Source organism: Orcinus orca, chromosome 1, assembly GCF_937001465.1.
Source record: "Orcinus orca chromosome 1, mOrcOrc1.1, whole genome shotgun sequence".
Taxonomy (NCBI): domain Eukaryota; kingdom Metazoa; phylum Chordata; class Mammalia; order Artiodactyla; family Delphinidae; genus Orcinus; species Orcinus orca.
The window spans coordinates 191,138,182-191,155,326 of NC_064559.1; the positions used below are offsets into that span (position 1 = coordinate 191,138,182).

Below are 17,145 nucleotides of genomic sequence, written 5' to 3' on the forward strand. Positions count from 1 at the left end.
TAAGATCCCACATGCCATGGAGCAACTAAGCCCGTTCACCACAACTACTGAGCCTGCGCTCTAGAGCCCGCGAGCCACAACTACTGAGCCCATGTGCCACAACTACTGAAGCCCGTGTGCCTAGAGCCCATGCTCTGCAACAAGAGAAGCCACCACGATGAGAAGCCCGCACACCACGATGAGTAGCCCCCACTCGCCACAACTAGAGAAAGCCCGTGTGCAACAAAGACCCAACGCAGCCAAATATAAATAAATAAATAAATAAATTTATTTTTAAAAAACTATTTTAGATCCTTTTACTTCAGTCTCCATTTCTCATAACCTTTCTTCCCTATTTAACTTCTTAACCCTCTGTCCTACATGCTGGATAATATCTTCTAACCTATTTTCCAGTTAAACCACACACCCGTTAAGTTTTTAATTTCCACATTATATTTTTCAATTCTAGAAAATCTTTTGACTCTTTACAAAGCTTTTTGTAGTTTCCTTCTTCCTGCAGATGTGTTCAAGATCTTCTATTTCTTTAAACCCAATAAGTATAGTTATCTTATAATTCTAATACATTAAGTCTTTATAGGTCTATTTCACCTCACTTTTGTTTCTACTAGTTTTTGTCCGGGGTTATTTGTTTATTTGTGTACCCTGGGCTGCTCATTACACTTCAAAAATTATTTGAGGGTATTCTTTTAGGGCTAGGATAAAGGCCTCTAAACAGAAAGGATTTCTATTTGCTTCTGTCTGGCATGTAGGTACTCAACCAGACCAGGACTACTTGAAGCTTTAGGCTTTTGGACCATTCAGGTAGAATTTGGGCAGTAAATCTGCCTGAAGGTTACTTTGTGGTACAACTTACTGTCTGGATTTCCCCTCCCTCCTGCCATCCTCAGTGCTAATGCGATCTTTTTTGCAGTCTGCTAGGGGAAAGGAGGGCTTACTTTTCATTTTTTAGGGCCCAGTTTAATTTGAGGAGCACCTTCTTTTAGACTATCCACCATGCATGGATCCTTGGCTTTGACTTTTGTCCCCCTTCATGCCATGAGGACATCAAAACTGAATCTAAGTTGGCCCTCAGTAAATGCACTCAGTGGAAAAGCAGTTTCAGTGCTCTGCTTATGTCTATGGGTTCAAACCTTCTCTTAGACTTTGACCTTAATATTTTCATGGCTCTTAATATTTTTAAGAAATTGGGTTGTTAAAATCTAGTATTTGTTAATTCTTTTCAAAGAGAAGGCTTGTCCAAATAACCTAGCCTGCGATATTCTAGGAAACAGATGTATTCTTTTTTCTTTTTTTAAGTTTTTAACATAAGATCAACATGACAAGAAAAAAGGAAAAAGAAAATTACACACAATTCTACCTGTCACTTTTCTAAATCTTTGGGCACATTCTTTTCTAGTCTAGTGTACAAAGTGACCATATGTATACTTTTTTTTTTAAACAAAGGGTAAAGCAATCTGACATTTTCACAGCAGCTAATGTCTATGTTTATTATTTGGAGGGATAGTAAGCAAAGAAAATGGTCAAAAAAATTTTAAAAACTTAGGAAAGAACATCCTGAAATTTGCAAAGGTCTTCTTTTGGAAATAAACTTACAGAAAGACGAGATCCAGCTCTTGCTCTGGCAATACTCTCCTTTTCCTTTTCAGATACCCTTCTCTGCACAGCCTGGAAATTGTTTAAGGCTGCAGAGAAGTCATTCATGAGACGTTCCTTCTGAAGTTTCTGCTGGCGCTAAGGAAATTAAATAAGAACTTGAAATTTCACATTAACCCAGAATCATTTGGTTTTAATTCCCATTAAAAGCAAAATTATACCTCCTAAAGAGTTCCAACTAGGAAAATTACTATGAAATAGGCTCTTCCTTAAATTAATAAATTTGTCCTTTTCTAACTCAAATCCCTGGTTAATACTATAGGCCAAGTCAGAGTTTTCCTTCTTTCATTCTGACAAACCTGGGAATTGGGTATCATTTACCTGGTAAGGGAATCTCAGAGGGAACCACAATTCAAAACGTTAGCTCCCAGGAGAATCTAAAAGCAGAATACCCAACAGAGATTGTTTTCTTGCTAAAATGTTAAAACTGTATTCATCTATACTGAGTTCACAGCTTACCTGAAAACCATGGAATCATTTTCCTTCACACTGTAGTGAGGTTCAAAACCTTTGAGAACCTGAAAACTACTTTGTAGAGTTACAAGCTACCTTTACTAAGCTTACTGATGCTACATCTCAAAAAACACATACTGAGAGCACTTGCTGGGTGCTGAGAACACAGAAGTAAAAAGTCACCCCTGACCTCAAACAGCTTATCATCTATTTGGAGATAAAGAATTTAGATATACAAATAACAAATCAATACAAATAATTGCTATATTCAATTAGTACTATACAGAGTACTGTACACATTATACAGAGGCAAGTATGATCAGTAAGAATCTAAGTGATCAAAAGGCCTCCAGAGGAGGTGGGCACTGAAGGAAGAGTAAGGCGTGAAGAACAGAGAGAAGGGGTAAGGCGAATCCAGGCAAGGCAACAGCATGAGCAAAGGCATGGTGGCAGAAATTTGCAGAGGATCTAGAAAAAGATAGTTTGGCTTGAACCAAAGGCTTTTTCATGAGCATAGCTAAAAGATAAAATTGGAAAAGGAGGAAAGGGGGTGGCCACGGCAGGTTTTAAATGCCAAGATAATGAGTTTGGGATTCAACCTCTACAGAACAAAGAGCAACGAAGATTTCTGTGTGGAGAACACGATGGGTACAAAATGATAACTTAGAAAAATTAGTCCGTGATGGTGATGGAATGGGAAAAAGAAACAAGTCAAAAAGATGACTGCAATAATCTAGGTTTAAGGTTAGGAAGACGTGGTATCAGGAATGGGAACACAAAGAAATGAATCTAAGGAATATTATGTGACTGGCTGTGGGGAAAGGGGTATAAAGTCAAGGGATGACTCAAATTTCACACCTGGGAGAGCGATGGTAATACTGAAAAGCAAATTTAGATAAGGGACTTTTTATCCCTTTTCTTGGATTTTAATTTTTACATAAACATTATAACAATAGGGGGGAAAAAACCCATCACTCCCCAATCTCACTATACAAAAGTACTATCTTTTAAGTATATCATTAACATTTTCCATGTTACCATACTCTTCACAATTATGGTCTTTGTTATATAACACTCCATCAAGTTGATCTAGTAAATTTTAGGTAAACATTCCTTCTAGACTGTTCCATTTTTAACCATTATAAATAAAGCTAAAGTGAGCCCCATTGTAACAGCTAATATTTATACAGTGCTTATCATGTACCAGTACTGTTATAAGTACCTTATATAATAACTCATTTGATCCATACATCAACCTATAAATTAGGTACTATTATAGTACCTATTTTACAGATCAGACAAATGAGGCACAGAGAGGTTAAGCAATTTGCCTATGATCACACAGTAAATGGCAGGGGTAGAATTTAAATCCAGGAAATTTGGCTCCAGAGTATATAGTTGGTTTCTTTTTCTTAGAACGCAGACACATCTGCATGAGTGGGAACATTAGGTCAAAAGGCACAAACTTTTTTATGACAATAAGCATTGTTAATCAGCTTAGTTAAGGGGTTTGGGTGAAACAGGAGGAATTCAGTATAAGACAACACATTAAATTTTAGATGAAGGCAGCATATTCAAGAGGAGATGTTAGAGCAGGAATTGGCAATATGGGTCAAATACTTAGAGGTTTAGGGGCTAGGGCTTGAAAAAGATCTGGGGATCACATTCATAAAGGTGACAGGAAGCTCATAAAAGTACAGTAGAAAAGACTCCTGAGGGAGAAAGCATAGAGTAATAAAATTACAGGATCAATGGCAGAGCCTTGGGGCACACCCACTTCTAGGAAGATATAAAGTCAGAGAAGGAGGCTGAGACTCAACCTGGGGTAAGAGAAAATAGGCCAGAAAGGGATCACCAGAGTTGGGAGACATGAAAACTACTTTGTAGGCTCTACTACAGAGATCATGGAAAGAAGAAAGTTTCAGCGAAGACAGGATGGGCAAGAGGATCAAATGAAACAAAGAAAAGTGAATAAACTCAAAAAAGGCCACTGGATTTAGCAACTAGAAGATTACTGATGATAGCACGTAAGTATGAGAAAAATGTTGAGAGTAGGATGTATGGTTTGATAGTCCAGTAACAAAAAGATGGGTGACAGGGCTAACATTAATTAGATAAAGAAACAATTGAAAGTGCAAAGAATATTCAGCACAATAGGAGGAAGGGAATCAAGGATTTGTATTTCACCAGAGAGAATATGTCTGTAGATTTATTTCATGTTCTTAATGATCCAAGATAACGTAAGGGAACAAGAGCATGCATAATCCAAAACTAAATTCTATTTGATTTTGGAATACGTTAGATTTATTTTTAAGCAGATTGAACTTTATATTTTGCTTAGGCTACTATTTAACACTTAAGTACTTTCAATACTCTGTTTACATCAGACTCTTAGACTCCCTTTTTATTACTGCTAAAACTATCTGCAAGTGTGTATTCCCTAAGTGCACAGCTGGGAGGAGGAAAGGGGTGATTTGGGAACAATTTGAGATAATGAATGGCAAGGGGGAACTGGTCCATAGCTGAAATATCAGGATGAGTAACAAAACAAACAGCACATGCGGATAGTCAAAGGGTGATTACATTAAGGTTACTACTTTGTAGCAGGATGACAAAAGCACCTAGTTTTGGTTCTTTTCTTTTGTGCGAGGGGATGCCAAAACTCCAAAGACTGAACGTATACTTCATTAAATGACTTGCCAGGAGTGGGTTAAACTGATGATTTTCAAACTTTTTTGATGGAGACACAGAATAAGAATGTGACATCTTGACCTAGCACCATATATATATATATGTATGAAAGTTTCATTAACAGTATTTACCCTTATTACATGGTTACACACTCTGATATTTCTACTTTGTTTCATTTTTATAAATGATGATCACAACACACTAAAATTGTTTTATGTTCCAATAGTCACAATGCACAGACAACCCGGGATAGGGGGGTGGTAGGCTTCATCTTTAGAGCCATCAGAGATAGGATACCATCATTTAAAAAAATTCAATAATAAAAAGAAATGTAAGTTAAGTGCTCCCATGAATGGTACAGAAACTAAAAGCAAAATAGAATCATAATAGGCTAAGATAGATGGAGAAGGTTTTTGCCCTGGAAGAGAGAGGATCTGAGGCCTGAGGCAGACAATGAATAATAGATTAAAAAGTCAAGCCACAATGGAGGGGGCACATCTGACTTCAGGAACGTCTGAAGAAAAGGCACGCATATCAAGGGAAAAATGAATTCCAGTAAAAATTGTGTGTTTTTAAAGGATTTATATGGCCACTGAATAAAATGACTTAAATAGAGAAATCTATTTCCCTGAGCATTTCCTCAACCTGAGACCTATAAATGATTCATGATGCGACATGAAAGTGACTACAAAATATAAAAGACGTCTGCTTGAAATGTATAGATACAGGATACAAGAAAACTAGGATCAAGCCTGAAAGCATAAAGCTGCAGGTCAAACCCCAACAAGATGCAAACATGGACATTCTTCTCCAGTTAAACCCATTTTACTAATATATTATTACTAGTAACAGCAGCCACTACCCATATTGAGTACCTACTAAATGCTAGGCACTTTGCAAGATCTGGTGCATGCGTTCTTTCTGTTGTCACAAAAGACACTTATCCATTTTATGAATAAGGAAACTGAGGTTCAGAGAAGGTCTATCTAGAACCAAAGGCCAAGTTATTTTTTGTTTCACACACTGCCTCTCCACAAAAACAAAGTCCTTTCTTATTAAAAAACAAGCCAAAACCCCACAAAATACCAACCTGCTCTGAAGTAGATAAAGGAAGGGGCAAGGACCCTAATTCCTTCAGTAATTCATTTGTTTCCTTGGCAAGCTGATTTGTAGAGTGCTGTAACTGTTGCCTAAGAGAGAAAAGATATGTTTTAGGATATTCTCACTTCTTGAGAGCTGTTGGTATCAGTTCATTCTCAGTGTCTCACAACGCAGGGAATGAAAGGGCACTTGAAGAAATGGGTTCCTAGATGCCCAGGTTCACAACAAAATTCCGGAAATACTATCCAGTCATACTCACCTCAAGTCGTCTTCATGTTACTGAGTAGAAAGAACCTGCCTCAAGGAAACCTGCTGACTGGGTATTTTAACTCCTCGGGGAGGAAGGAAAAGCATTCTCAGCAGTTCTGATAGAAGAAGAGCAACTGCCCCCACACCTCAATCTAAGAGTTTTAACACACTGAACGCTCTCTCAAAACTCTCGTATTGATTTGCCCAGGAGTTCTGCATGGGTACTGTCTGTCACAGTCCACGGACTAGTGACAGAATCCAGGCACTGGAGGTTGGACGAAATGTGCATTAGAAGCACAGCTTCCACCCTAGGGAACAACCTCCAAAGATCTACTCCCACGCTCTTGCTTAAAGCTCATGCTTTTTCAGCTTTATCCTTGGCTCCCTACCTGTCCCTTAGGCCTGACTTTCTGGCTCTTCCCTCCAAAACAAAGAAGCCCTATACTGTGTAAAAAAATGTAACGAGCAGAGGGGGAAGGAAATTAAAGAGGGAAGAATGTGTGCTATATAAAGTGGGATTGAAAGGTAGTAGAAATACAAAAAAGGCTCCTTTAGGGCTTCCCTGATGGCGCAGTGGTTGAGAGTCCGCCTGCCGATGCAGGGGACGCGGGTTCGTGCCCCGGTCCGGGAGGATCCCACGTGCCGCGGAGCAGCTAGGCCTGTGAGCCATGGCCGCTGAGCCTGAGTGTCCGGAGCCTGTGCTCCGCAACGGGAGAACGTCTGGAGCCTGTGCTCCGCGGTGGGAGAGGCCACAGCAGTGAGAGACCCGCGTACCGCAAAAAAAAAAAAAAAAAAAAAAAGGCTCCTTTAGTCATGGTTTCCTCTACTATCTGGCCATTTGTACAAAGGGTTTAAGGGAGGACAGGGAAACCACACCACTAATTACTAATGTTTTTTCCCTGCAAAGGGGCCTCCAAGATAATAAAAAAATAAATAAAACAAAGGAGTCAAAACCAAGAGGGAGACAAAACAAACAAACAAAAAAACCCCAAGAGGGAAGTCAATCAGAAGCCTGAGCATCGTAGACAGTACTAACATACCCAGAGCTATCTCACATCTCCCTGGAAAAAGCTCAAAGTAGTAAGTCATTCTCTCACTTCACAATGTCTAGGACAGGAAACAAAGAATATTGTTCAGTGCGTGTTAAAGATGAAAACTAGAACTTCTAAAAGCAGAGATGGAGTCAAGAAGGACATAATAAAAAGAATCTATTCCACTATTCTCTCCCTCAGACTCTCCTCGGGTCATTCTGAATACATTTTTCTAATATGATAGACAGTTGGAAATCCAACCCGATTAGACGAGCGCTGTAGCTCATCAGGAGGCCTCTGCCAACAAGGAAGCTCATTTAGGCAGAATGTAGTTTATGAGTGGTAGGGATTCCCTCTCTGCTTCCCTAAATTGTTCCGCTAAACTGCCCAAGGGAGGAAAGAAGCAGCGTTCAAGGACTCTGCGAGGCAACGGAGATCACAACCCATTAATATATTTTGTTGCTCCCCTTCTAGATCCAGCTATGACCTCATATCCCACTGCCTCTCATTCTGATTTCACAGGCCTGAAACCTCAGCTGCCAGGCAGCAAGGGTATTAAGTGTGTCCCCAGAAGGTCCTCACAAATCCCAACCTTGTTAGGAAGCTACTCACAGATTTTCCTGTAGCTTGCTTGAATCTTGCTTAGTTCCTAGTTGGCTCATCAAATTCTTTATCTGAGCAGCTGGGGAGAGAAGAAAAAAAGATTTATTGAAAAGAAAAACACAGGGCTTCCCTGGTGGCACAGTGGTTAAGAACCCACCTGCCAACGCAGCAGACACGGGTTCGAGCCCTGGTCCAGGAAGATCCCACATGCCGTGGACCAACTAAGCCTGTGCGCCACAACTACTGAGCCTGCGCTCTAGAGCCCGTGAGCCACAACTACTGAAGCCCGCGTGCCACAACTACTGAAGCCCACGCGTCTAGAGCCCGTGTTCCACAACAAGAGAAGCCACCGCAATGAGAAGCCTGTGCACCGCAACGAAGAGTAGCCCCCGCTCAGCAATGAAGACCCAACACAGCCAAAAATAAATAAATAAAATAAATAAATTTTTTAAAAAAAGAAAAATACATTCATCACGAGCATCCTAATTCTCAGATCACTGGTCTCTCTCCACATCCTGAATAAGTACATACAACTAATAGAAAGCATGCTATGATCAAGACCTTGGCATATATATTCCCGTCTAAAGCTACTTATAAGGTCCGCCTTTCTCCTCTAGAGTAACTGTGCCACTAAGTAGAGGGTGGTGGTTTTGTTCGTCACTCCCAAAGAACTCCCACATTTTGCCAGATTTCCCATGGCACTGGTTAAAATGTTCATTGCTTTTGGAATGGCCTTGATACCAAATATCAATTCACAACAATAAAAATTTAAATTCACTCATACACAATATTTTATACGGCAAACATTTTCGGAAAGACAATGTACCCTTATTGTTAAGTTACCACTAACTGAGCACCTCTATGTGCCAAGTACTATATTAGGAGCTTTGTATACATAATCTTATTAATTTTCACAGCAACAGTCTGAAGCAGATGTATCTCCACTGTGCAGATGAGGAAATGTATTTAAAGAAGTTAAATATCTTATATAAGGGCACACAAAAAGTAGCAGGGCAAAAAAATCAATCCCAGGTACATCAGACTGCAATGCCTATATTTTAACTACGCTGTCTGTAGACAGTGTATTGTTTTGTTCAGATTACTCTACCTAGATATTGTGCTAAGATTTGGAATGGTCATGTTTGAATCCTAGATGTTTAAGCCCCTAGTCCTGGACTAGGAAAGCAGAGGAATGGATTATCTCTCAATAAGGAGAAACACCAGCCTGCCTGGGAATCTGAACACCCTTGTCCCTCACTGACCTCTGCAACAGGAACAGAGTCCCTGATTTCCCATGTCCTGCTTTCTATTTTCTTTTTCTGGTTGGTAGGGAGGACGAAGGAGATTCATTCATTCATTCATTTGCAGAGCTTGGAATTTTATTGTACGACTTTTTTGTTTGTTTACACGCTTGCATTTTAAGAGCATTCCCTGTCTTCTATTGCAAGTAGCTGGAATACAGAACACAATAATAGAGTACTTTTTGCCCAGGGGAAACACAATTAATTATCTTCAAGTTTCACTAGAACTTCAAGAGATACTATAACACAATAGGTAATATATGGCTCCTCTAGCCAAAAGACAGTGTCCTTTGTGAGGGCCTTTCCTACCCTCTCAGGATTAATGCCCAAGTTTCACCTGTGAAACACCAGACTGCTAAATGACTGGCTTAGTGGAAGAAGATGAGGAAACCACTGTATACTGTATCATTTGTATATATCTCATAGTAACAATATATAAACAAAGCTTCAATGTCCAATGAAAACGAAATTGCACTTATTAGAATTTTAAATTTTAAAAATTAATTGTTCCTGGGACTTCCCTGGTGGCACAGGGGTTAAGGCTCTGTGTTCCCAATGCAGGGGGCCCAGGTTCGATCCCTGGTCAGGGAACTAGATCCCACACGCATGCCGCAACTAAGAGTTCGCACGCCAGAACTAAGGAGCCCACGTGCCACAACTAAGGAGCCCACCTGCCGCAACTAAGGAGCCCACGTGCCACAATTAAGGAGCCCGTGAGCTGCAGCTAAGGAGCCCACCTGCCGCAACTAAGACCCAGCACAACCAAAATAAATAAATATTTTTTTAAATTAATAAATAAAAATTAACTGTTTCTTATGATAAGATGCTTCTTAAATAACAAAATTTGGGGGTCAGAGTCATAACCTTGGCCCTTATTCGGTCACCAAGGGTAGTAAAAAGGCAAGCCGAGGTTTATTAAGTACCAGTTACCTTACAAAAACACAGATGTGTTAATAGCCTCTAAGTCTGTTAAGAAACAATAATTAAGCAAAATCTTCCAGGTGATTGCTGAGTGACTCTTCTCCTAAGTAGAAACTGAACAACTTAGTCCTTAGCAGCATGTACAAGTTATTTCTCCTGTAAAAAATTAATAAACAGAAACTTCAGTTAAACAGAGTTGGGAGACCAGAAGGGGGAGCTCGCACACCCTGCCACAACAGCCAAGCCCAACTGCTATGAAGAAGACTCCTCTCAGCCAATGAAAAGCCACGGACTCTTTGTTTGCTATACCCCTCCCAACTTCCTTTTCCCCTTCCCTTGCCAGGAGGGGGATTCCACTTGGCTAGCCATGATTGCAGACCCCAAACTGCAACTCTCTGCTGACCGTGAATAAACCCCTCTTTGCTGGAGAAATATCTGGCAGTCTCTGTTTTAGGTCAACACTCACTAGCCCAAATCCCTGTGTCATCATGGGTGTAACAAAGCAAAATTTTGCAAAGTCAAGAATATATTGGAAACCAACACTTCAAATTATGATTTTATCTTATTTTGAGGCCATTTTTTAAGTAAAACTATAACTCCACTTTTACAATAGAAATATAGAATTCACTTGATTAAAAAGTTGCCTTTTGACAAACTTTCCTAAAATATATCTATTCTATTAAATGAGGGTTTTTAGCTTATTGGTTCCATTGGAAAATGTAAGCACTATAAAATACTGCATTCTGCTAAAAAAAACACTATGTAAGATATAAATAATCATTTTTCATCACTAAGATGTATAATGTCCTTCTTACCTAAGTCAAATGGGAATCAGAGTCAAAGCTATCTACTGGGTGGCCAAACAAATAATTTAAGAAAGAGGACAGACGTTAGCATTTACTGAGCATTCACCATGTGCCAGACACTGGGCTACATACTTGATGTGGTATAATAAAAAATATATTTGGTCTTTGTCCCCAGTTCTTGGCATAAAGCTACTAAAACCCTTGGAATTTCCTGAGTGATAGTAGTGTCTTTTGTTATTCATAAAGGGTTCCTTTGGAGCACACTGAGTTTACCTATTGAAGTGACTTAGGGTAGGGCTCCTGATAGGCTCAGGTTGGGTGGGGTTAGTCACCAGAAAGATCAAGTGATTATCAGGTTGGAACTTTCAGTTCCACCCATCAACCTCTGGAAAGGCAGGGCGGGGTGGGGGCGGAGATGCGGGGAGGGTGTCAGCGCTCAGAGAGAGCAAGGAAGTTCTGAGCTCTTCCCACATACCTTGCCCTATGCATCTCTTCTATCTGGCTGCTCCTGAATTATATCCTTTTATAATAAACCAGTAATCTAGTAAGTAAATGTTTTCCTGAGTTATGTGAGCTGAGCTAGCAAACTAGCTGAACCTGAGGAGGGGCTCATGGGAACCTCCAATATGGCTCACTGGTCAGAAGCACAGATAAGAACTTGGACTTACAATTGGCATCTGAAGGGGGTGGGGTGGGGGGAGTCTTGTGGGACTAAGTCCTTAATTTGTGGAATCTGATGCTAACTCCAGGTAGTGTCAGAATTGAGTTAAATTGGAGGACACCCAACTGAAGTCCAGAGAATATGATAATTGCTTGGTGTGTGGTAAATCCACACATCTGGTGTCAGAAGTATTGACAGTGGAGGAAACACAGAAGTGTGTTTCCTTCACACTTGATAAGTATTATCTTATTAAATAAGCATTATTACAGATGGGCACACTGAGGCTCACACTGAGTGTTACAAAACTCATTCATTCATTCATTTAGAATACCTGCTCTACACTGTTATATGCTCTATAAGATATTGCTTTCGAGAAGCTTACATTTTAAGGAAAAGAGATAATAAGCATATATCAGGTGGTGATAAGTGCTATAAAGAAAAATAAATTCAGATAAAGGCTGGTAGGGAGGGGGTACTAGTTTACACGGGCGGTCAGAGACTTCTCTGATAAGGTGACACAGAGCAGAGACCTAAAGGAAGTGAAAGATCAAGCCATGCGAAATTTCTGGGGGAGCTCTGTAGCAGAGAGCATTAAGCACAAAATCCCCAAGGCAAGAGCACTTGTGATGGAGGCACAGGAGGCCTAGAGGGAGCAAAAGAGAGGTAAGAGAGAGAGGGGAGCCAGATTACATAGGGCCTTGTAAACTAGAGCAAGGACTTCGAATTTTAAAGAAATGTAAGGCCACTGATGGTTTTGAGCAGAGTGTCATAAAAACCAGAATTCAAACCCAGGAGGGCTAATTCCAATAACCATATATATATATATATATTTTTTTTTTTTTTTTTTTTTTTGCTTGCGGTATGCGGGCCTCTCACTGTTGTGGCCTCTCCCCTTGCGGAGCACAGGCTCTGGACACGCAGGCTCAGCGGCCATGGCTCACGGGCCCAGCCGCTCCGCGGCATGTGGGATCTTCCCGGACCAGGGCACGAACCCGTGTCCCCTGCATCGGCAGGCGGACTCTCAACCACTGCGCCACCAGGGAAGCCCCCAATGACTATATATTTTATGCCACACTAGGTTCTCTCAAAAGGCTGACGCTTAAAGGAAATACACAGAACTAGTGACTTAGGGCAGGCCTCCGTTTCCCAGTGTTCCACTTCGCCCCACCTGCTTATCTGATAGCTTCCTAACTTAATAGCTCTCTGCTCCAGATAGGCTGATGCCCTTGCTCTAACCTGCTCCCTTCCCGGACTCCCTCCCACCTTTGGTAAGGTTCCTGTGTACTCACCAGAGTTCAGCAGAGTGCCAGCACCCAGCGGGTAATAAGTAACTGCTGATTAATTGAGTTAGCCTCTGTTTTATGTCATGCCACTTTCAAGGCAGAAGATATGAATAAACATGAGCTAGGAATAATGAGACCTAAACTCTAAGCCAGATTCGACCACTAACTACATGTATGGCACCAGACAAGTCATTTCATGTTGCTGGGTCTCTTTCATCAATTGTATATTTTATTCAGGTTTAACTAACATATATTGAGTACTTACTATTTGTCACAGTACTTACTATTTGTGTGGGGCTTTGTATTCATTAAATTATTACAACTATGTAAGGACTAAATGATCTCTAAGTACTCCCACCACTGCTCAATGCTAAAATTCAGCAATAATGAAGAAGCTCTAGTCCCAGAATGATGCTGTGTAACCAAGCAGTGTTTTTAAGCCAGAGTTTGGCTTAGAGAGACTCTGCCTGTGTACAAATGGGACTGGATTGACTATATGCCTCTGATGGCACTGACCACATTCTACTCATTTTTGCATAACCACACACACATACATACCCCTCCAGAAAATAGTTGGTTACAGGGTGACATATAAAGGGAAATGTTACTAGTATGGCAGTTCAAGGAAACATTTCATCTTACTGATTGTCTTTATATTGAGCATTCTCCTTAGAAACTCTACAGGTATGTCAAAGTTTCAAGTTGTTAATCGTCTATCAAACCATATTAAATGCCCTAGAGAGCAAAGGGGACTTTACAGACTTTGGGGGGAAAAAATCAATTGAAATTCAGCTGCTCTTTGTATATTCTCAGCTGAGAACTTTTATTTATCTAGACTTTTCTGACTTCTTTTGTTTGCAGAGATTACCTGAATTGGGATGGGGGGTGGGGCGGAGGAGGACTTTATAGGGTCACTTACTAGTTTAGCACCAGAATGAATCCAAGCCTCCATCAATTCTATCTAAATTCCTGCATATTGATATTTTCCTAAAAGTTTCCAGCAAGACTCAGGTATCAGATGCCCCAAAACTCAAACGATAAAGACAGTGGTGTCTACATCTACTGGAAGTATCATTGTTTTGTATACCGCCCTCCATAACCACCAACATCAGAGGTTTATTTGAAAATAGTGACTTAATGACCCATCTGTTTTACAACTAAGAAATGAATCCCTTAAACCTAAAGCACAAAAAGAAATAGAATAGTGTGAATGTTTACATACATGCTTATTTTCACTTGAATGTACTTAAAATGTCAAAAAGTACAGTGATACTTCTTGGAACAATTTTTACCAAAATGGGCTACATCTAAAAGGGTTTTCTGGTCAGCTTGGTTAATGAGAAAACTCCTTTTCTAAGCATTCTAGTAAATAAAAGTTTTACTTTAGATTGATTTGTCACAATATTTTGGATGAAAATAATTGGGTATCTATTCTCTATGAAATGCTACATAATCCTGGAAACCAGATGACTAGGCCTCAGTTCCGTGTAAGCAATTTTGTTATTTTTAAAACTAGGCCTCAATTTCTCCTATCACTGACCTCTCACTTTTAAAAGCATGTCCTGGCTAAAATTTTTAAAAGACTACGAAGCAAATCAATTTATTGCACATTACAGCTAACATCCACACTAGGAACTACTCTAAACTGAACACTCTTCGTGTGCTTTTAGCTGATATAGGCAGAATGTGAATCTCCAAATGAACCTTAATCCAAATCAACGTCTAGTCATATCAAAAGCAACTACCATACAGGTAAAAATTTCTTCATCTGAGAGACTCGAATGCTCTAATTCAGTATATTAAACAAGCAAATATAAATTCAAAGAAAGAGCATTAAAAAAAAAAAAAGAAAAGAAAAAAAAAGAAAGAGCAATATTTACATTAAATGAGAAAGTGATAGCCTATGTGGTCATTATTACAATGAAGTCATCTCAGTGTCTTTGAAAATTAGGTTTGCACTGCTTTTGCAAAGCTACGATGAAAATGACCTGACTTTTTAAAAGTAGCCACTATAGGACTTCACTGGTGGCGCAGGGGTTAAGAATCCGCCTGCCACGGGGTGGTGGTGTGATGAATTGGGAGATTGGGATTGACATATATACACTAATATGTATAAAATGGATAACTAATAAGAACCTGCTGTATAAATAAATAAATAAAATTCAAGAAAAAAAAAAGTAGCATCTCTCTGTCAACTTCCTAAGACAGGAGAGATTTCTAGCAACAACAACAACAAAAAAGAATCCGCCTGCCAAAACAGGTGACATGGGTTCGAACCCTGGTCCAGGAAGATCCCACATGCCACAGAGCAACTAAGCCCGTGTGCCACAACTACTAAGCCTGCACTCTAGAGCCCACGAGCCACAACTACTGAGCCCACGCGCCACAACTACTGAGCTCGTGTGCCGCACTACTGAAGCCATGCGCCTACAGCCCGTGCTTCGCAACAACAGAAGCCACAGCAACGAGAAGCCCGCGCACCGCAACAAAGAGTAGCCCCTGCTCACCTCAACTAGGGAAAGCCCGCGCACAGCAACGAAGACCCAATGCAGCTAAAAAATTAAAACAACTAAAAAAAAAAAGTAGCCACTATACTACAATAGTAAAGCTCTAAACTAAACTGAACATGAATACTAAACATCAAAGGTATAATCTTCTATTTACCATACCCATGACAGGACACGAACTCGTTAAGAGCACAGACTCTCAGTTAAGACTGCTGTGTGCTATTCCTGGTTCCACCACTTCCTACCAAAAGTTTCTATTCCCCTGTGCCTCAGTTTCCTCACCTAAAAAATGGGAAAAACAAGAGAACCCTCATATGGTTGTTGTGAGGATGACCTAAGATAATATGAAGCTAAATTTATAACACGTCTGGCACTTAAAAGAACTCAATTAAGGATAGCTATTATTATCAAACTTGAGACCAAGAAAAATGTACTTAGCAACGATAAAATCAATTAAGTACATATCGAATGCTAACTACATATCCACTGCTGTGCCAGGCACTGAAGCTAAAGACAGCTGTACAATGTGTGATCACTATCCCCACAACAAAACTAATAGTAATCTCTCAGTTGGAATAACAAGGTCAAAAAGCATGAATTAAAGACTACAGAATAAAGTAAGTGCTAAGCTTGCAAGTTCAAAGGAAAAAACCAAAATGATAGCTAACATTTCTTAAACAATGTTGCAGGCACTGCTTTAAGCACTTTATATAAATTACCTCACTTAATTCTCACAATCCTGTGAAGTAGAGTCTATCACTAACTCCATCTTATAGATGAGGAAGCTGTGAAATAGAGAGGTACAGCAATATGTTTACATAGTTAGTAAGAAGCAGATCTAGGACTCAAACCCAGGCAGTCTGACTCCTGAGCCTGCTCACTTAACTACTAAACTATAGTGGAGCAGGGGGCTCAACCAATGATATCACCGTTTACTGAATGTCTACTATGTACCGGGCACTAGACTAGGCACTTTCAAACATCCCACTTTAACAACACCATTCATTTTACATATGGGGTAACAGACAGAAAGGGGAACTAGCCTGCCCAAGGTGAACAGTACAACACAGAGGAGCAAGGACTCAGTCACAGATCTACTGAGCTTAAGGCCCAGGCTCTTCCTGACTTCACTCTTTCAAAAGCAAAGGAAGGCTTAGTTACAAGGGGCAGGATTTAAGCGCAACTCAAAGGATTTTTATAATTTAGGTAGCTAGTGAGATAGGGAAAGATTAAAGAAAGGAGGAACAGAAAGAGCAAAAACTTGCAGCAAAACCCCGTGTTTAGGGATGTTAAGAAAAACAGCCTGCCTGTAACAAAGAGAAGTAGAAAATATGGCTAATTTGGGTTAAGATGACAGAGACAGTGAAAGCAAGGTGGAATGTTAAGATCTGATACAGCAGACAACAGAGAGCCGCCATAGGCTCTTGAGGAGGTGAGTGGTATAATGAAAACAGGACTTTAGACAAACTGCTGATAGCCTTATCAGGATGAACTAGAATGGGAACAGAGACACTGAGACTATGCTGCTGGACGACAGAGGCTGAGATCATGAAGACTTATGAGGAGGACAATGAAATAAAGAGCAAGGGGCCAATATGAAAATAACTCTGAAAGAACAACCCAGAGGATTGCACACGATAATCAGTTTTAAAAGTTCAACTGCTTTTCATCTTTTTAGTAAACAGAACCATATCAATAAATTAGCAACGTTGGGCTTCCCTGGTGGTGCAGTGGTTATGAATCCACCTGCCAATGCCGGGAACATCGGTTCAAGCCCTGGTCCAGGAAGATCCCACATGCTGCAGAGCAACTAAGCCCATGCACCACAACTACTGAGCCTGCGCTCTAGAGCCCGTGAGCCACAACTACTGAGCCCGCGTGCCAC

At 40.3% G+C, this 17,145-nt stretch overlaps 1 protein-coding gene across 3 annotated transcripts in view; it reads right to left on the reverse strand.

The window, feature by feature from the left end:
* The window catches only part of STX12 (syntaxin 12), a 33,947-nt gene that overhangs the window by 12,756 nt on the left and 4,046 nt on the right, over positions 1–17,145 (reverse strand). For 2 of the 3 annotated variants that reach the window (XM_033422444.2, XM_004266601.3), the window contains exons 2-4: positions 7,791–7,860; positions 5,888–5,987; positions 1,594–1,731 (exon numbers count right to left, since the gene is read on the reverse strand). In XM_033422444.2, the coding sequence (XP_033278335.1) occupies positions 1,594–1,731; positions 5,888–5,987; positions 7,791–7,860 (308 nt within the window). Of the gene's footprint in view, positions 1–1,593; positions 1,732–5,887; positions 5,988–7,790; positions 7,861–9,043; positions 9,227–17,145 lie in introns of those variants that run through there. The other variant, XM_033422443.2, reaches the window with a different exon arrangement.